At 37.0% G+C, this 22,193-nt stretch overlaps 1 protein-coding gene across 3 annotated transcripts in view; it reads right to left on the reverse strand.

The window, feature by feature from the left end:
• UNC5C (unc-5 netrin receptor C) overlaps positions 1–22,193 on the reverse strand; it is a 400,598-nt gene that overhangs the window by 20,455 nt on the left and 357,950 nt on the right. For all 3 annotated transcript variants that reach the window (XM_074275498.1, XM_074275500.1, XM_074275497.1), the window contains 2 exons: positions 7,578–7,727; positions 6,518–6,682 (listed from right to left, as the gene is read on the reverse strand). In XM_074275498.1, coding sequence (XP_074131599.1) covers positions 6,518–6,682; positions 7,578–7,727 — 315 coding nt within the window. The remainder of the gene's footprint in view (positions 1–6,517; positions 6,683–7,577; positions 7,728–22,193) is intronic.

Below are 22,193 nucleotides of genomic sequence, written 5' to 3' on the forward strand. Positions count from 1 at the left end.
AGATCATTTGATACACTTCAACAACAATATTATATGAGGATCAATTCTGATGGAAGTGGTTTATTTGGCAATGAGAGGATCCAACTCAGTTCCAACTATATCAGTGATGAACAGAACCAGCTACACTCAGCAAAAGAATACTGGGAAATGAGTGCATTTATACTCTTTCTGTTGTTGTTTGCTTATATTTTTTCCTTCCCAGGTTATTTTTACTGTTTCTAAATCTGATTTTTCTTGTGCAACAAGATAACTGTATAAATATGTATACATATATTGTATTTAACTTATACTTTAACATGTTAACATATATAGGACTGCCTGCCATCTAGGGGAGAGGGTAGAAAGGAGGGGGAAAATTGGAACAGAAGTTTTTGCAAGGGTCAATGTCGAAAAATTACTCATCCATATGTTTTTTTTCAATAAAAAGCTATAATAAAAAAGGCAATGGATAGATGCATAGTGAATGATACAAATAAGCTATAAAGGAAGTTTATCCTAGTATCACCATGAGCAATTTCATCAAAGCAATGTATGAACAGAAAAGTGGTTGAACTAATAACAAATTGATGTGTACTACTACTCATTTGATGTGAAGAAATCTATAAAGGAATCCTATATGCTGCCTTTAGAGGTTTATTCAAAGACATAGACAAGAAGTGGAAGGGTAAGAAAGAAGGCCTGAATGGTGTTGCCATCTGTGCTACTGAATGGAGTAATAATATTAATGAGATCATATATTCAGGGAAGTAGTGGAAATTTTTCTGGAAAATGAAGAACAGGTGTTTTTCTCTAATGAATACTGTTCTCATACTTTCTTTCAGAGTAAAACAGCAAAATAAGTAGATTTGGTGATGCAAAAAAAGTCAATGTTTAAGTAATAAGATAATTTGTGCTTTCAAAATTAGTTATAGGACCTAGGTGGTCTGACCACACTTCTTAAATGTGGGTAAAAGTTACCTTTCCATATATTGTTAATTCCTATGTGATATGGTAAAAATTGTCTTAGATTTGTAGTCATATCATCTTGGTTCAAATCCCAGCTCTGATGCTTAGTAGACTTGTGAATTTGACCAAGTCATACCCCTAAGGGACCAAAATTAACATATTTCAAAAATAAGAATAACATTGGCTAAATTATTTCTAATTTCCCTCCAAGAAGGTATTTTTATAATCATATTTCACCTCTTTCTGAATGCAGAGAGGGGTTCCTGGAAGTTCTGATGGGAAAGAAGATTATTGAGATACCAGGGAGCAAAGGGTGAGCATGCAGACATACTACATTTCTCTATTTCTCCCTCCTCTGGTCCACCATTCAGTTTGGGCATCAAGAACAGAGAGAGCCACACACACTGCAGGGGAGGCTAAAACTGTTGTCTGCCATGTGGCCAGGCGACAGCTGGCTTTGGGAATGGGACTTTTTGGTTTGTCAGTTTGAACTGGCATTACTCATCACCTGCAGTGATGGGGTGCAAAGGGAAGGAGAGTAGAGATCCAGGCCTGCAGCAGAGATGCAAGCTGCCTACTAAGATTGTGGAGAATACTGCTGCCAAGGGGAATCCCAGTTTTAGGATCTGCCAACAGCTATCATAGAACATGGAGTAGAACTGAATTGGGGACAGAAAGCCCAACTTTTCCTCTACAGTCTATTATATAGGTCAATCCAGGGTAGAATTCAAGAAGCAAGTAAGCATACACACACATACACACACACACACACACACAGACACACACACACAAGCACTCATATACACATATATTTCTTCTCCACCCCCCCCCAAATCCAAGAGATTGAGGGGGATCTGTGGGAATCAACTGGGTGGGATGCAGGCACTTGATTTACCTCTTTCCCCTTTTTTCCCTTATTAAGATATTTAGTTGAGATGAGTTGGTAAATTTCCTAGATCATTCAATCAACTCATTTTATATCTGAGGAAATTTAACCTCAGGAAGATTAAATAACTTGATCAAAGTCACATAGGCAGTAAAATTTCTGAAGTGGGATTTGAATCCAAAGTCTCAGTCCAGAGCCAGCACTCTTTCCACTGTGCCAGTATTTAGGTAAACCACAGAGTTAGTCCTATAACTTTTCAACAAATTGGACCATTATTTCTCTTACCTCTAGATAAATGCTGCATTCAGACCTAGTTAGTACCCACTATGTCCAAGTACCAATGTGGATCTTAGGGCGATAAGAGAGAAGATAGTGTAAGAGTTCGTGGAGTAAGCATCCTCTTTTAGTTAATCGAGATATGACAGTCTTTAGGAAGATCCAGATAAATGCATGGAAAAGGAGAACCCTAGATAAACTGATGAAACCACTCAGCTGGTGTCCACTTGGTGGACACATAACATATTATACTCCCTTGCTGGTTAATTAATTAACTCATTAACTGAATGACAACCTATTTGTCGTACATTTATGGAAATCAGGTTGATTATGCCTTTGTTACAATAAAAGTTGGCTGGGACAACCATTGAGTACACACTAGCCCACATCACTATTCTAAGATGAACAAAAAGCTAAAATTCTTAGCACAATGGTAAAATCCAAGGTTCCCCAACTTTACATGCATAAAAGAGCCTAGTCATCCTTTCATTAACAAAAGTCTAGTCTCTTGGTAAAGGTATCTCAAACAATAGCAAGCATGGAAATAGGGGAGAGAGAGCGGGGGAGAGCTGGCTCTAGCATGGCTTTACTGGCTCACTCTATTTTGATTCATCTTTCTGAGCTTCAGTTCCCTCATCTACAAAATACATCCTCCCTCACATAGTGGTGGTAAAGAAAAAAATCTTTTAAAACACTGTAGAAATGCATATATATATATGTGTGTGTGTGTGTGTGTGTGTGTGTGTGTGTGTGTGTATGTATATGTGTGTATAAATAAAAATATTTTCTATGAAGTCATATTATGCCTAAGACTGGCTCTGGCTCTTAAAACTGTCATTTTGGGAGTGTCTAGGACGCTGGATCAGAAGGATTATCTTTTTTTCCCTTAACCCTAATTTCTTACCTCTCATCTCTTATCTTTTCTCATTTTTCATTCTTATTAGGTCCTTTTCTAATTCTTTGTCTTTTCTCTCAATATAGTAATCATGTCACTCCTCTTGAGGGGAGAATGATCATACTGTTTAACATTTATAGTTTCTACTGTTTCAAGTCCTCCCATGAATGAGAGACTAGGGAAAGAGATGAGCTTGAGGATATGTGCCCAAACAACAAAGAAGAGCTGGCACACAAATTCTTGGGCTGTGGAGTAAAGAGTTCCAGCTGGCAAGGTCCAGAGGTAGAAAGAGAAAGAGCCACAGCTAGAGTGGAAGACCTTTGGTACAAATGCTAGCAATGGTACTTGTTCCGTATGTGTGGGCTTGGGCAAATCATTCCCCCCATCTGAACCTTAAGGTATTTATCTGTAAAAGAAAGTGACTGGACATAAGATGACCACTCAGACTCTTTCCAGCTCTAGATAGATTTAAGATCCTATAGACTTTTGTAATGCAAGATGAATGTGTGTGTGTTGAAAAACTAGAGATAATGATGTGGAACTAACAAGACACAAATTGGAAAACCAAAACATTATCTACCTATATAAAATGTGAACTGCATTCTTTTTGTGAGGGATCTCCCAAAGAGTCCAATTACCTTGCAGCAAAACAGCGATAATACATGTCATCAAATGGGTTCAAATTATACTTATTGTAAGTTGTCTTTGATTATATTATGTGTTCAGTCCCCCTAGTTCACTGTCCATCTGATGTAACTGTCTGCTCACTACTAGATGGTCCTGACTCAGCTCTATAAACTAGCTGATGGCAAAGGGGCACTTATGGCACAGGATTTTATTTTATAGACTTTCAAATTCATCTTTTTTCCTCTGGTGTCCAGAATGGGCTCCACAGGAGAACAATCCAATGAGTTTCTTTTCTGACTCCAGCTCCAGTCACAAAGATGGTTATTTTCTAATGATATTCTCTCCTTATTTTTTCTTTTTGCTGATACTATCAAGGAAGATACATAGAGGCAACAGGTGACCTTGACTGGCTGCTTCAGACACTTCCTATAGACAGCATAGCTCAGCCACTCAAAGCAGTAACAGTTCTGCTTACAGAGGCCAAAGAAGGAAAAGTATGGCTCTCTTATTAACAGATCAGAAGGAAATCCCAGAGTGGCTCCCCATTTCATGGTGAGATGCTATGGGGGATAGATCTCTGACCCCCATCCACTGACCATGGCTAGAGAAAAATATTGTTCAAAGGATTATATATCTAAAATTGGATGGAACTTTGGAAGTCATTTTGCTCAACCCCCTCCTTTTCCAGATAAATTACTTTTTTTTTTTTACAGATGAATAAACAAAGGATTTGCTCATAATCATCATTCAGCGATGCCCCTTAACAACTCATTTTGGTTAAACTTAGCCAAATGAATGGTCCCAAGAGTTAAATAATCTATTTTTTGTAAAGGAGCTCAGGATTCACTTAATGAAAAATGGGTTAGAAGATCTCTAAGATCCTTCTATTTGTATATGAAGAGAGCTATAAACTATAGTACAGACAGCATTATCCTGGGAATTTTGGCTTTAAAACTTAGTGTTTAGTCCACATGCCAAGTATCTGTGTGATCCTGGGCAAGAGTCCTATTTAGAAGAAAAAATGGTAAGCAAATGCAGCCCCCATTTGCTTGGCACTTATAGCCTACATATAATTTAAACATGTTCCTAGAAGTTCCCATGAGCATTGGGATTTTGGAAATCCTGAAAGTCAGTTATTTATCAGGGTATAACATCTTAGCTATATCAGCAACTAGTCCAGCAACTAGTCTATAAATCCCCAGATTTCATTCAAATATTCATACAATGGGTAGATTCAAGCCATTGACCCAGAAGCAAAAAGCATGCCCCATATAATCCCCCTAAGTCATCTAGAGGCTGGCCTTTTTTCTATTTCTTTAAACTTTTGTCCGCTTTCATTGGATAAAAGTCACTCATTTCTGAATAGGAGGAAAGTCTCAATATCATGATTGCAAAAGAAATAGTGTTTGTTATACACTAAAGCAAAAAAAAGAGATAATTCTTAAGTTATGACTATTATAGTCAAAACTGCCTTTTCTCTATGAAGAGACAGAGAGAGTGATGAAGGGGAGGGCTGAATGTCTTTCATTTGTTGCTGCATCTGATCCACCTTTTCATCTGGCAGCAAATGAGCACTCCTAACAGAAAGCATTCATCAAAGGGATAATTCTCCTCCCCCTCTGAAATTATGCAGCTTTTGTTGTCATTGGAGCTGGGTGGTTATTGAACTTTGCAGACCTGCTGAGCCCAAAGAGTGAGAACACCATCCAAAGTCAGCAGGGTGATACTGTGTGCTTCAGAGATATGGCTTGTGCAACGGAAGGCACTGGCGGTTGCTATGGCATTGTAACACCAAGATCATTCCTTATGAATGTCGCTGTGACTAAAGTGGTTTATGAGTCAAAAGGCTCATGGAACTCCCTAAGAAGAAAAGATGATTGCACCTCAATGGGATATGGGAAAAGGACTAAGGAAGATAAGTCTCTGAATGTGAGATAGAGAGGACAGGATGAGTACACTGGCATGTTACACTGCAGGTAAAGTTGTATATTAAGTTGATTATGTAGTACTGTGGAAATTGTCTAACTTGGGCAATCACAGGCTCAGCTAGTGGTACACACATGAGGTCTCTAAGAACCCCAAAATTTCACATACTGAATCTACTTTTGTTCACTTTCGTTTCTCTAAAAATTACAAAGTTTTAGGTTATGGTTTTTGAAACCAAGTTAAAATGATCTACTGCTCATCTTCTTTATCATAAAGAAAGCTTTGAGAAATAGCTATTTATTCAAGGCAAATCAACAAAATGCCAACCATAGCATGGGAAAATGTCAGTAAAGAGAAACTGGTAAAACATGCACAGATTTTAAACCTATCATTGGAGCATCCCATCCCCAGAGAAGAAGAGAGACAAATGCCTGCGTCCATTTGGGGGACACATAAGAGGTAATAATAAGAGGCCACAATGAAGCTTCTATTTTCTCTCACTTTTAGGGAGAGAGACAAGTGTGAAATAGTTAGGAAGAAGCTCATAGAACTTTTTCTATTCAAAAGTGAGAGGAAAAGTGTGGAAAAGTCAATGAGGAGAAAAAGGTGGCAAAGGGGTATATAGGCATAGCAAGTTATTTATGTCCTGTATATGTATGCATGTATGTATGTATATGTATACATACATATATAGAATATGTGTGTCTATTAGTGTGTATACAGATACTTTAACAGGTGCTTCTCACTGAAGCTTTGTTTTACAAAGATTTGTTATGGTATTTCTTTAAATAACTTAGTTTCCCTAATGTGTTTAAATACAAATCTTTACAAAGATCTGATATAGCTACTTTTTGAGGAACATATATCTTGCATTAGCTGAGGTACAGAGATGGTCCCTTCTCTCCAGACTACCCCTTTCTCTCCTGAAATCTATAGTAAGAAGTAGTGATTTTCCTCTTTACCTCTGATACTGTACAGGAGAGCTGGAAGATCTGGCCTTCTCCCTCTACCTGCCTCACGCAGAGTTTACAAACTAACTCCACTGTGGTCAGGCTGAATCTCTCCAAGGTGAAGGTACAATGTAGATTTCTTTGACAACCACTCCAGATATGGTAAAAAGGAATTTCCTATAGGGCAAACAAATGAGATAAAATCAAATGAAAATTCTCAAAAGCTAAAAAAAGAAATTATTTCCAAAAATCCATAAAAAATAACAATAGTAAAGCACTAATATTTCTATAGGGCTAGAATATTTTGCTTGTTAAAAGACATTTAAATAGAATACGGAGGGAGGGATATGTTTAAAACAGATTAAGAGATAAGATGTTTTGTTTTTTTTTTCCTTATCCAGCTTCTGAATTTGGAAAGTCACTCTTGGACTTCTTGGATTAGCTATCAAGAGGTTTGTGCTAGGTCTAACTGATTCAGTATGAAGGGAATTCCTCTCAGAATCCACAGGATGAATGGGATAAGGTTGGGGTCCAATAGTTGAAAACCTATTATTTTATTGCCTTTAACCCATAACAGTTTAAAAATAAAATTTTAGTCTTTAATGAGGTACTTTCTCAACTTTCAAAGTTAAATTACAAAACTGGCATTGCTAAACTCTAATTTGGATCATATGGGAAGACCACTTTCACTTGAAACTGATCCAATTTAAGGATAAACAGTACTTCCTTCCTTCCTCTATCTCACCCCACTCCCAATACAGAGTGTATATTAGAAACGGGATTTGGTGACCCACTATAATATTTCTATAGAAACTTATTAGAAAGATAGATTTTTCTCTTTTAAAAATATAGAAAATTACTTTTTGGCAACCAATTTGAACTTGAATTTGAAAATGTTAGCCAGTTTCAGTACCAGAACATCCTAGAGATGCATTCTCCCTAGAGATTAACTTGAAATGAATTGTGGGGAGGAGGGAGCAGGAATATAGTTCCAGGTTCGTGCTCTAATATGTGTTTGCATCTTTTTACACCTTCAAGTCCTGATATTTTCACTTTTGCTTGGGACTCTCACCTGGTATTTAGCAATCAGTTTACTCTTCCAGAGGGAATGGGCTATGTCATGAATTGACAAGCGCAGGTTATGGGTGCTGCCTTTAAAATGGAGAGTTTTGGGTTCTTCCAGGAGTTGCCCTCCCATCTGTCTCTCCAACTGCAGAACTTCCTAAAAAAGAAATAAAGATGGCCAAAAAATCATCATCAAACTGTATCATTTATGTCAATCAAATTAGTAGATCCCCTAATGTTATCAATGCATGATCAAAAGAACTCAGCTATCATCATGAGCAATCAACTAATTTCTGGAGAGAAGTTATAAGATTGGATCCTATTTCCATCTCTCTAGATGTCTTTAACTTTTATCACTGCTGCAGAAGAATGCAAGAACTCCATCAACTCACTTGCAGTCATGGAGTTTAAATGAATACAGCAAACTTTTAAGCATTTAAAACTTATCTAACCAGAACTGTGCATAAGATAATAGGTCCTTTACACCCCATGTCTCTTCCAGTTACTGTCTTCTTGAATTTTTAGGGGTAAAAAAGCCAAAAAATGAATTATAATAATTATCATAAACAACATAAATGAGTATATCTTAGGGAAAGCATATATTCAATCCAATCACTAATTAAACACATCCATACACATGCACACAGGCATGTATGTGTGCATGTGTATGTGTGTGTGTGTGTGTGTGTATGTGTATATAGGAAGATAAGTTTCTTATTACCAAAGGGGAACACAGAAGAAATAGAATTACTATTGTATTTTGGCCAATAAAAATTCCATCTCCATATATTTGGAGAAGATCCAGTAAGTTGTATAGAAAGTTAAAATTTCTTATGCTGATCCTGAAAAATTTCAATATTCTCAACCATCAAAGACCAATTTAGCTTGTTTTGTATAGTCTACATATTAAGACAAGTACACCCAATACATTAGAGAAATTTTGGGCATTAATTCATTTATTTATTCAGCATCAATATATAAAACACTGTGCTCAGAATTAAAGATGTAAAAATAAACAAGACATGGTCCATGTTGCTAAAGTGAAAGGAAAATTGGGTTTTGAGTTAATACTTAGTTAATAAGGAAGGTAAATTTAAAAGAAAATGCCTAGCTAGCTTCAACTTTTTGGTTGATTTAAGTTTAATATTAGACTGAAACAATACTGGGCCATACACTGTACACACTAGCGTTTCTCACACCTATTGGAAGAGATTAATGAAGCATTTTCAAGAAAGCAAAAGAAAACTGCCCCTGAGTAAAGCCCACACCTGTAATTGCTGCTACTGAGATTGAGGTTGGTAGATCAGCTGTACTTAGGTGTGCTTAGCTGACAATGTAGCTGACTGACCAATAGGGTGAGCCTCTGAATCTAAGCTGGAAGGGGCCCATTAAGCTACTTTTAAAAAAAGGCAAAATAGCATACAGCAAAAATAGACAGTTGTCTTGTGCTGATCAGCAACAGGACTGGACACATGAGAAACTTCTGTATATCCAGTCTAAGCAAGATATCTAGAAGAAGGAAAGAGTGAAAGAAGGAAGGAAGGAATGAAGGAAGGAAGGAAAGAAGGAAGGAAAAAAGGAAGGAAGAAAGGAAGGAAAAGAAATAGGAAAAAAGGAAGGAAGAAAGAAGGAAGACAGGAAGGAAGGCAGGAAGGAAGAAGGAATGAAGGAAAGAAAGAAAAGGAGAGAAGGAAGGAAGAAGGAAGGAAATAAAGAAAAAAGGAAAGGGAAAGTGGGAGGAATAAAAGGGAGGAAAAAAGGAAGAAAAAAAGGTAAGTCATAGAGATAATAACAGTGACAAGAATAGCTTGTCATTTCCAGTCGAATGTTCTTTTTGCTGCATTATTTTACCATGATATGATGTGTCTCTTTGATTCTTTTTTTTTTCTGTTATTAGTAGTAGTGTAGTTAGGGAGTGAGATACAGGGAACTGGAGGATAAAAGTGTTTGCAAGCTACTGATGCTCACACTAAGCAGATAATGAGCTTTCAATCTCTAGGGAAGATTTCTGCAAGATGCAACTAGCTCAACATGACCAATCATGAAGTCTAAACAAGGCTAGAATGTAAGCAATGTTTCAATTCAAAAGTATATCAGTCTTAATATTTGTTTAATGAACTCCAATCCATAAGGGTTTATCTAATAAAGACTCAGCTACCAAATTTAATTGATTAGACATGCTAGGGCTTCATTTCAAGCTGCCTTATAAATGATGAAAAGCAAGAAACAACCCATTTGGTCAAACCAGTATTCTGACTAAAATCTATTACTAAGGAAATAAAAATTCAATAGAGGGTAGGAAATAGGGGAATGAAAAAGGAGAACTCTTTTCATTCATGTCTAATGGTAAATGAGAGACAGAAATTCCCTATTTCACAGAGAATATAAATTCCCTATTGCACAGGAGTGTAGGAAGAATTTGCCTTTAACTATTGGTCATCACTCAATGTTGCTATGAAGCTCCCACACTAGCCCCTCCTTGCTTTATACACACAAGCATGAAAAAACTCTGTATTGAAACATATTGCATAGCTTAAGCTGCTCATGCCTTTACTCATGCAGACCTTTTGCAAGCTGGGTAAGTAAGAACATCTTGCAATCACAAATACCGATGCAATTCTCACTCACCCGGAGAACCCTGAGCCACACACTTCATCTTGATAAAGGGAAAAGAAAAAGAAAAGCCAGAAATAATTGAAGTTGCTTCTGCTTCAGCAATGATGTATAATAAGCATATGGTGATCATGTTCATTGTCTAGTTAGCATAAAAGAGAAAGCTGATGTTCCCAGTGAACCTGGCACCTGACAAGTTCTAAAGCTAAAATGATGTTTGTTTATAAGCCATTAGAAGAAAAGAAACATAATTAGAAATCTTTTAGATTATGCCTGTGCCAATCAATCAGTTCTGGCTTCTTTCCAGTGTGGCCTAATTACCCCATCAAAATGTCTAAAGAGCAATCGATAGTAATTATCTGATTACTATAGATCTTCATTATGTCTAAATTATCTCCCTAGGATGTCTAAAAGAAGATGTGTTGTATTCCATGAGGTAATTGGTTCCAATAATATATCAAATCTGCATATTCTACAAACAGCAAAGATTATTTAGAACTATGTAGATCATTAAGAGATGCTGTAATCATTCTAAATTTTCTTGATATGAAAGGCCATCCAAAACCCTAAATAGCCATAGCCTATAATTTCAGAATTTAAAAGGAATCTCAGGCGACATCTGATCTAAACCATACATGAAAGTGATTCCCATACTTGACAAATGATCATTAACCCACAGCTTGATGCTCACTAAGATGGCCATCAAGCGATCCATTTCTTTCTTGGATAGCTCTAAGGGTAATAAGGGCATCTAGGTGGCACAGTGGATGGAATGCCAGGCCTGGAGTCAGGAAGACTCATATACCTGAGTTCAAATCTAGTCTAACATGCTTAAGAGCTGTGTGACCTTGGGTAAATCATTTCACCCTCTTTGCCTTAGTTTTCTCATCTGTAAAATGAACTAGAGGAGGAAATGTCAAACCATTCCCATATCTTTGTCAAGAAAACCTGAAAGGGAATCAGAAAGAGTCAGACAAGACTAATTGAACAATAATTTTTTTTTCAATTTTTTTGGTTGTTTTTTTCCTGTGACATTGAGCCTAAATGAGCCTCTTTAGAACTCCCATTGTTGTTTCTAGTTTTGCCTGAAAGAGCCAAAAAGAAGAAACCTAATCCTTCCTCTGTATGCCAGCCTTCCATCTAGCTGGAGACAACTATCATATCTCCCCTGAGGCTTTTTCTTATGCTACTCATGCCCACTCCCTTCAACCAATTCTCATATGTCATGGCCTCTTCCTCATAGCAATTTTCCTCCTCTAGACACTTTCAAGTTTTAGACAATGTATACCTTTATGAATTCAAGCCTAAGACAGAGTAAAGACAGGGATCAGGATAAGGACTGAGCCAGTGAATTCTTTGGGGGAAGGGAATCCTTCTGTCAATTCAGATCAGCACTTTTCTATAACTTCTGTCTCAGAAGCTCTTCTTTTCTCTCTCTATACTATTTTACTTGATGAACTCATCAGCTCCCAGGAGTTTAATGCATTGATGATCCTAAAATCTACCTACCTGTCTTAGTCCCTCTACTGACACCTCCAAGTGCCTTTCTCAAATTGGATGGCCAGCAGACATCTTAAACTCAGAATGTCCAAGAGGGAGCTCACTATCCTCCTTCCTAATGCCCCATCCCTAACTTCCTTATGTTATTCCAAAGGGCAATGGTATCTTCCTGGTCCCTCAGGCTTGCAACTTAGAAGTCATAATTGTTTCTTCCCAATTGTTGCCAATATATGTTCCCTTCTCTCCTCTGATATTACCTGCATTCTGGAACATTATCTCATGCCTGAGCTGCTGCAATAGCCTGATTGTGGACTGCCTACTTCAAGTTTTTCCCTAAAGCACACGTCTGGCTATGTACTCTCCAGTGCTCTCTATTTCCTCCAAGATCAAATACGAAATGCTCTGTTTGGCATTTAAAGCTCTCATAATCCAACCCCGTCCTTCCAGTGCTTTTATATCAGATTCCCCAACATGTACTCTTTGATCCAGTAATACTGGCCAGTGAAATGGCTACTATCATCTGGCTATTCCATGAATAAGACACTCCATTTCTCATCTCTGAAAATTTTTCCTTGGCTGTTCCCAATGTCTGGAATGCCTCTGATCTGCCTACTGATCTCCATAGCTTTCCAGCTAAAATCACTTTTCCCCAACCCCTCTTAATTCCAATGCTTCCCATCTGTTAATTATTTCCTTTTTATCCTGTACATAACTTATTTTATTCTCTTCCCTATTATATTTATGAAGGCATTGACTACTTTTTGCCTCTTTTGTATACCTAGCACTTGGCACAATGTCAATGGCACATAATAGGCATTTCAAAAATATAGAGCACTGAAAAGTTAAGTGACTTGCCTAAGTGACCCAGCCAGAACATATCAGAGATAAACTGGAATAAAGGCCTTCCTGTGATTTGCTCTCAATAGAAACAGGGAAGTTGTTGGAATGGGGGTGAGTTTAAGAAGAAAGGTGATGCCTTCTGATTTGAACCTGCTCATATATTAAGTGCGTTATCTATGGGACTGGAGATCAGAACCCTAGCTTTCCCTCTTGAATGAAATAACCAGTTTCAGCAGGAATAAAACAAGTATAGCTGGACAGTAGAAAGAGAGCATTGTGTTCTATCAGAACACCTAGCTTTGTATTTCTATCATCTGCTGCTTGGTATGTTCTTAGAATTTCTATTTGGGGTCTCTATCTCCGCATTGATAAAAGGAAAGGGTTGAACTATTAGACTTTAAGATCCTTTCTAGATCCCCAAGAAATAAGAGAAGGGAGATTTATAGTAATTGCCTTGAAATCATTTTTGTCTTTTTTATTTTATGTTAAAATATTTTATATGACAAATACATAAAGACATAGAAAACAATGTTGACATGGAAAGTAGAATATAATCAAATCATGCTTTCTTTTTAAAAAGGTTATCCTTACTACCTATAAAATTACTCTCCCCTTTGGATCCTCTTAGCTTTCTGGTAGGCATTTCAAATAGCTTGCTTGATTCCAAAATGGAATTTTCCTCTCGCAGGAGATAAGGATTTATTTCTGGCTTCTACAATGTGGTTCCCATCTCTCCAACTTTGCCCATGGAGAGGTTTTTCTGTTAAAAACCTGTTATCATGGTCTCTATCTGTCTTTCCTGTGACAGAAAGATGTGCAAGAACAGACAAAACCAATAGTGAACAGTGCAAAGAATAGTCTATTTGCAGCCAGGACTTAGATCAGAATAAGCCTGTGAAATCTGTTTCATTCACAGCAGCTAATGCATACCTCCTGAGTGAGCTACCAAAACTAATGCTGATTGAGGTATACTGACTTGAGAAATAGCAGACTGATCAACTTTATAGGTAGAAACAAGAAATTCATCTGCTGGGAAAAAAGCTATAACTTAATATTATTTAGAGTATTAACAAATTTGGATCCTTTTCAGGGTTGTACATTTAAAGGGATATGTTATATTTTGTAAGCATAACTATTTTTTAGGATATTTGGGGATAAATACTTTCTATGCTATTAAGGGCTGGTCGAAAAGGAGAGCAGGAAAATGACAACAAACTAAAAGTCTATTGGATGTTTACTATGCACCTGGCACTCTCTGTACAAAGTCTTGAATACGCAAAGTCCAAAACCAAAATGAACAAAAAAATCATTCTCTGTCCTTGAGAATCTTGGCTTCTATTTGGGGTGGGAAAGATTCTACACATACAGAAACTAAGTTTGCTGAGACCCTCCTCCATGGAGGATCACAGTTCTAGAACTTGATAGACCCTTTAGAGGTCAGAGTCTAACTTCTTCAATTTAAAGTAGAGGAAGCTGACATCTACAGATGTTAAGTGACTTGCATAATGACATGTTTCATGGCTAGAATTAAATCCCAGATTATCTGAGTGTTGAGGATACTAGCAATTATAGGGATCAGGGAAGGCAAGGCAAATAACCTCTATAGCTGACCTTCAAAGATTACAAAAGTCAGAGATGAGAATCATCAGGGATGTGCAGGAGATGGTATGTCAAACTGCTGAAACAAAAGTGTGTGATGTATGAGTGTGGCTAGAAAACATAGGATACGCTAGATTGTGATTGGCTTTAGCCACCTTGTTGAGGCTTGTTCTTAGATGTGAAAAGAGAGCCACTGGAACTTCTCAAGCAAAAGAATGACATGTGCTTAGAGAATATTGTTAGAGAAGATGTGGAGAAGAAAGAGACTAGAAATAGAAAAATCAATCAGGAGGACAACGTTATAACAATAATGCTACAATGGTATGAACTAGCTATGCAAGTGGTAAGGAGAGAATTATGAGATGTAGAAGTTGAATAGATACTACTAGGCAATAAGGTTGGATGTGAAGGGGGTGAGGTTTGAGAAGGAAGAAAGATAGAGAACTGGACCTAGAAATGAAAAAAAAAAAAGAATTTAAATCTGGCTCCAGACACCAGCTGTGTAATACTGGGAAAGTCATTGACTTTTGCCTGCCTATGTTTTCTCATCTATATTAACACCTAATAATAGCAATTACTTTCCAGGGTTGTTGTGAAGATCAAATATGAAGTGATATTTGTTTTTTGTTTGTTTTTTATGAAGTGATATTTGTAAAACACTTTATAATGTATTATATAATGTACTTTATCAATATTATTATTAATAATTCTCATCAGCATTACAACTTAAATATCAATATTTTTATAAATTTGGGATCTATATTTACTAATTTCTAGCTAATAGGATAGGCAAATTTTCCTAAATCAATCACTTAAAAAAAAGTGTAACTGAGCACCCAAATAGAGTAGTATGCTAGAGTCTTTGGATACCTATTTGCATATATACAGCAGTTGTCCTGATGATGCTAATGGGATTATGGCATTGAGGTTCAGGGTTTCTGAAGACAAAAAGTTCCTAGGATCAAATTCTATCTACTATAAACTAATCCCTTTCCCTCCATCTTGAATCCCTTCTTTTATTCTCTCTGCTTGACATCAGTATTTCCATGTAGATGCCGTTGCTTACATTGAGCATCTCAATTAGGCTTACATATAGGGAAAGGTTTATTATGAGTAAGTTGGCCAGTAGATGTTGAATTTTTTGGTCATAACAAACCATGAAACAAAGACAAATAAAAAAAATGATCCTTAGTGCTCTGAGACTCACTGGATCTGGACAAATCATGCAGAGGGTGCTAAGAATAATCCACTCATCTAGAAATCCAAGGTTGACATGGACTAACAAATGAAAAAAAAAAGATTATATTTGCACAAAAATTTGAGCACCTTCCTATCATGAACTTGTGAAGTATACAGTGCAAATATTAAGCCCCCATTTTACAGATGACAAAATAAGCGAAAGAAAGGTAAAGAGCTTTGGATCATAGAGTTAGAAAGTATCTAAGGATGATTTTTAACCCAGCTCTTTCAAGGTCAAATTTGGTGCTCTTTTCATTGTCATCCTGTAAAGACACAGTATGAAACTTTTGTACAATCTCCAAAGACCTAATATTTGTGAAGGGCAGTCTTTTCATTCGATTTTATTATAACCCCTTTCAAGAGGTCACAGATTATGTCTCATTTCTATTCAATCTTGAATCCTACAATGTTCTTTGGGGATATAGCATAGAATGAGAAACTCAACTCTGGTTCTGTGGCTGTCATGGTTATGACTTCCCACACGCAAAAACCAAAGAAAAAAGCTTGTTTGCTTCTTTCCTCTGCCAATTCTTTAGATCCTACTGCTGCTGCTGCTGCTATCCCCATGTGCTGTCTGTCTCCCTGACCACCAGGCCTTCAAGCTGCACTGCCTGGCATTCAGTCCCTCCCTATTGTCAGTCTGCTTTCAGTCCACCTGTCTGTTTCCTGACTTCTGGCACAGGCTTTTGCCAGGAAAAATCTCTTTCATCATGTATGCTGGGACACTTCTCTCTCCTCCTGTGTAAGTCTGTCCCACTTCATTCCTAATAAGTCCAAGGCTTGACTCTTGTGACCACTTGCAAATATTTTCCACTCAAGTCACTTCATTTCTAGGGCTCTGCCTGCCACTCCCACAACTGCTGCTGCTTCCTGCCACATAATATTACTCTGAATCACCTCTTTTTTTTTTATTCACGTGGACAGGAAAGTCTTTGTCACTTTCTAAAGGAAATGCCAAAAGATGATGCTTAGGGAAATGGCCATGCCACATGTCTGCTGCTCAGCTCACCCCTGAAGAAAAGAAAGATTTTGTATTTCTCCATATTAAGAATTTCAGTTTTTTTTCCTTTCCCCCCCATTCTATTCAATGAGGTTGCTGAAATTCCTTTTAAACTCTCAGGGTCTTCTTTTAACACTTCTCCTTTGCCTATTAAGTCAATAAATATGTTAAGTGCCTACTATGTGTCAGTTGCTAGGGATAAAAAGAAAGGTGAATGACAGTCCCCGTCTTCATAGTTTAAGGGAGAAGACAATATGCAAACAACTATGTACAAACAAGATACAGACTGGATCACGTGGAGATAATAGAGGCAAAAAAAAGAAGGAATGGGGGGAATAGGGGAATCAGGAAATGCCAGATTTTAGCCTGAACTTATCTAGTTTCTATGCTCTCTAATAATTTCCCCATATACCTTCTGCTTTTATTCACATATTCAGATCAATTAAATGCAATCAAATGAACATAAGTGTTATACAGTAGAAATAGCACTGAGTTTGCACTATGAAGACATTGGTTTGAATTTTAGCTAAACCAGAGGGTCACTTAACTTCATTGTCTTTCATCTTCTTCATCTATGAAACTGGGACTAAAGAATAAGTACACTATATCCCTAACAGGGATACTATGAGAATCAATCAACAGATATTTATTAACAATGTCTACTTTAAAAGCACCATACAAATGACTGCTGCTATTAGTACGATTAGTCATTAATACTTATTAATTAAATTAATATAAATTCTACTGTTATTACCTCATCTTGTTTAAAAGAATTCTTATAGATAGAAATGGTATGAGACAAGTCATAATCTTGCTATCATTCTTTTATAGTTTGCATTTAGCTGGTTTTCACAGATAGATTTGAACAAACCTGCATGATTTAGTTGAAAAAAGAAATTGGATTATAAGTTTATTCCTTAGTCTCACAAAGTCTCAGGCACCTTTGATGCTCCAGCAGCAGAAAGGGTGCTAAGAAGCATATCTTATCCTGATCTCCCATTTTGATTTTTAAAATTTTGATTCTCTGACTTCTGAGTTCGAATCTGGCCTCAGACACTTAATACTTCCTAGCTGTGTGACCCTGGGCAAGTTATGTTAGGGACTTTCTGAAATTTGCCATGTATGCCATATCAACTGGTAGGGCGAAGCCAGGAGGTAGAAGGGGGCTTGGCCTCTGAGGCAGGAGGTTGTATCTTATAGGTGTTTCCTTGAGAAGGCAAGGGGTGTGTCCTCTTGCTAGATCTTTTCTTAGAACCCAGCACTAACTCCAGGTGTCTCCCTTCTGTGGATCTACCTACACAGTGCTGAGTGAGCTAGACACGGGGTAATCCCAGAGGAGAGAAAATATAAATGACCAGCTCTGCCATAAGTGGAAAGGAGAAGGATGTGGAGAGATGCAGAGAGATTCAGGGATGCAGAGAGATGCAGAGGCATACATACAGTTGATCTTGCTTCCTGCTAACCCCTGCTGAGATGACCAATAAAGAAAAGTTGTTTGGCACTTTTAACATCAGCTTGTCTTCATGTCTATCTGGGGAAGATTGATATGTATGGTTCTGGCAATCAGTAGCCTCAGAGTGGGAGGTTACTGTACTATCTATACTGAGCTTTAATTAACTAGGACTGTTACTATTAATGTTTCTCACCATCTGTACCCCTTGGTCTAGAAGTCTACCAACATTATGCTCCTAGGAAATCTTTTCGCCAGTAAGCTCATTATCCTGTGAGACTGTATCAGCTTTGGTACTCACACATCTTTAGTAACCTCATTACTTTCCTCTCCCTGAATGGAAAGCTGAAGGGAAAAGCAAATGGTACCTTCCAAAGTCTCCATTTAAACACACACACCTCAGATCAGCCAGCTCTTCAATCCCAACAGTTGCACTTCTGGGCTTGAAGTCTACTAAGCTCTGGCCAGGTACTTTCTTTCCTAGCCTCTCTCCCCCAAGCTTCTGTTCAGCTTTCTTTTAGGTTGTCTTCACCCATTAGATTATAAACTCCTTGAGTACAGGGAGTGTCTTTCCTTTTCTTATTTGTTGCCCCAATGCTTAGCATCTAGAAGGCAGTTAATCAGTGTCTATTGACTGCGTATTGTTATTAAGTGCAGAAGACTCTGCCGAGGCCTGAGAGAGATAAAAAGATTAATTATACCTAGTCCCATACATGAAACAACCCTAACTGTAAGGAAGAAAGGGGATCAGCCTCATAAGGAGAAAGCAGAACTGGCAGGATTTGATGGTTACTCCCAAGACACTTGTCCCCCAATCGGCTATACTGCTTGAAAGTCTAAACTTGGAGATCCTTTCCCTTGAATTCTATGATCATAGATTTAGAGCTGACAGAAACTTCAGAGGTCCTCTATTCCAACTTCCAAATGTTTTTTAACATTTGAAGAAGAGAGGTTAAGAAGAGAGTCTAGAGACGTTAAATATCTGAATCCAAAGCCAGGACTTTCTCCACTCCATCACATACTTGCACATGTAGTCACTGTCTAAAAGACATCTAATATACTGTAATTAATAGGACAGTATCTTACCAGGAAGAAGAAACCTTTTCCTTCTTATTAACCAGGAAGGTTAATGATCATCAGGAAGGATGAGACAGAGGATAGAATAGTTTAAAGGTATTTAGGAGGAGAGAGGCTTTTTTCATGCTGGAAAGCTCATTAATGCTGTTGGCGATAGGTCACTGATAGGGCACTGAAATTGAAGGTGGTTGGTATGGAGTAGGGCTGAGCAAGGCCTCTTTCCTTCTTTTAAAATCCTGCACATGAGTGGTTCAAATAGGTTCCATGCAGATGAACAGCACTCAGATGTAAACCTTGGTTCATTTCTCTATTCTGATTGCTCCATTTCTCTCGCTTCTTAGCATGTGATTTGCATGTTCTGTACAGATTCATTATACTAGCAGCACCTGGACATATGGAACTGCTGTTAATCCAAGCAAAACAATTTATCTTCCACCCTTTTCCCTCCTCCCTTTAGTAAATAAATATAACCAGATTGGCTCACCATCTTGTATTTTGTTTAGATCATATGTGTATTTCTTACAAACTTAATGAACAACAACTATTGGGCATTTTGGGAGTTTCTTTCAACAAATAGTTCCACAGAGGCCCAGAACCTTAGGGTTTAACATAAACTTGTCCACAGTGAAGAAGGAAGCTATTGTAAATTATATTCTTTGGGTAGTGAGACAAAAGATTCATTAGCACATAGGCGTTTTTTTCCTCCCTAGATACCTTTCAATTTCTCCAAATAAAACTGTTCTTTGATTTAGACTGCACTTGCCAATTTGTCAAGTATTTACTTATTAAATACTTAAGTATTTACTTATTCATTTATTTCTGCTGGGCTTTGTGTCTCAGAAAATAAAGATAGAAAGAACACACAAATGATGTTGTTATAATTACAGGAGTAGGACAAAGAGAAAGGCTTGAGTTCAGGACTACCAAATCCAATCTTTTAAATAGGTTGTGACCTCTTAATTTAACTAAAGGAATACCTCCGAGCTATTCCCATGATTCTCAGCATGTGTACCAAATCAGCTGAACCCACCTTGAATTGAGTTTTCAGTGGCACTTAAAATATCCACTCACACAGAATAGAATCCTCCTAAAAGATGTTTAAATAAAGGCTGTTATTTCTCATCAGCCCTTGCCTTGTACTCCGGCACGTATATTCTAATTCAACGTCAATACTCCCAAAATTACTGAAGGCAGCTTTGAAAGTCCAGGTGATTTTGCTTTGCTCTATTAGCTAATATGTCTAAAGGAAAATGCCATAAAACCCTCTGGACCTAAAGAGGAAAGTGGGGAGATGAGGAAAGAAGCCACAGTAGATCAAATCTAACATGATCTAGCCTCTCATTATTTTTTGTTGCCTTTCAGACCACATACTTACTATGGAAAAATGATAATGATCTTTCTTAATACCCTCAGTTCTAAAAAAAGAATTATAATCCTTTTTTTAAACCATCTTCCTATAAATATATAAATATAACCCTTAGAGAGTGAACTGTCCACTACTCTTTAGCCTCTTTCTTAGTTTAATGCTGTTCTGATTTTTTGATAAATGCATAAAGCACTTCCAATCCTCCAAAAACAAATGTAATTGGCTCCAAACGTCCTAGGAAATATTCTACTGAACCATATTTGAGATGATGAAGAAAATGAAATTTTTTTGGCACCACGTAAGGTTAATATGCCATATAACATACATGCCCACAGGTTGCAGGGATAATTTCTGAACAAAGTAAAGCAGTTCCTTCTTTTATATTCTTAGCAAAAAATGACACTCCTAAAAACTGGCAGTATAGCTTATAAAGTTATGCATTTGACCTCTGCCTGGAGAATAGGATGGATCTTTATGGGAATCATGGATCTTTAGGGTGAATCTTTTAATAATTCAAAGTACCTTCCTTAAAAAACTGATAGGGAGTATGGCTCATATTTTATATGTATTCCATTCATGTTGACACACAAGAAGCACATTGAGAGAGCACTATGCCTCTATAGCATAAACCTAATTTTGATTACTTTATTTTAATTTGTGGAAGACAAATGCAAATTGCCAATACTGAGAAAGGCAGACGAACAGGTTTAATAAAGAAAAATAAAAAGAAGCAGTGAAAATAACACAAGCTGTTTCTATCATGATCAACGGTTTACAAAGAGACATTTATAGATTCTATGCCTCTGGGGAGCTGGCACTTAGCATTAAAAATACATGAATAACAAATGAGACTTCTTTGTACCTTATGGCCACAATAATGCAAAAATACCAAGATTCTTGTTATGCTTTAGGTAAATACGGTAATCGTTATGCTAGAGAAACAATTAGCCTAGTATTTTGGAAGTTACAATCAGACCAGTTTCATTTATTCTGCAAAATAGCAGCCTTTAGTTAGGTACTTTTCTCCTTTTTCCCACATCTCCCATAGAGAAAATGAAAAACAAATTAAAATAAAAAGCAGACAACAGAAATACACACACACACACACACACACTCACACACAGGGAGACAAAAAAGAGAGAAACATTTCTGAGAGAAAGAGACTGAAAGGGAGGGGAGGAGAGAAAGAGTCCATAATTATGCCAATCTCTGTTAAAGGAAGGACATATAAGATAAATATGGAATAAAATTTACTATCATCAAAATGTCAATTTTTTCTGCAATATTCTACATTTTTGGTGAAATTCAAGGAACATAAATAGTACCCACTGGGAGAATTAGGCATAAAGATGCTTCATGTGGAACATCTAACTTAAAACATATATATATAGTTTGTTGTTTATAACTCCCTCACTTCCCCTCCTCTTCCTCCCTCAGAATAAAGGCAATAAATTTAAAGAAACTGACAAATATATTGTTTCTGACAACATATGCAATAATCTGTACCCACAGTCCCTCATCTTTCTACTCAGGGAGAAGTATATTTCAACATCAGTCCTCTTCAACCACAAGTAGATAGCAAACATAATCTGAATTCTAGTCAGATGATGTTTTGATTTACATTAGAATAACCATTGTGGGCACTTTTTTATTGGTCCTTTTTTCTTTACTTTGCATTTACTTATATTTTCCCATATTTCTCTAAATTCCTCTTCTCTTATGATAAAATTCCATAGCATTTACATAATCTAATTTCTTTTGGCCATTCCCTGACTGATGAAGATCCATCTAGTTTCAAGTATTTGCCTCTTTAAAAAGTACTATTTTGATTATTTTTGAATGTGTGGGACCTTACTTTCCATCATTTACATTCTTGAGAGGAATATCTATTCAGTAGTGGTAATGCTAGATCAAAAGGTATGAATAGTTTAGTAACATT

This window comes from Sminthopsis crassicaudata, chromosome 6 (assembly GCF_048593235.1).
Source record: "Sminthopsis crassicaudata isolate SCR6 chromosome 6, ASM4859323v1, whole genome shotgun sequence".
Lineage (NCBI taxonomy): Eukaryota > Metazoa > Chordata > Mammalia > Dasyuromorphia > Dasyuridae > Sminthopsis > Sminthopsis crassicaudata.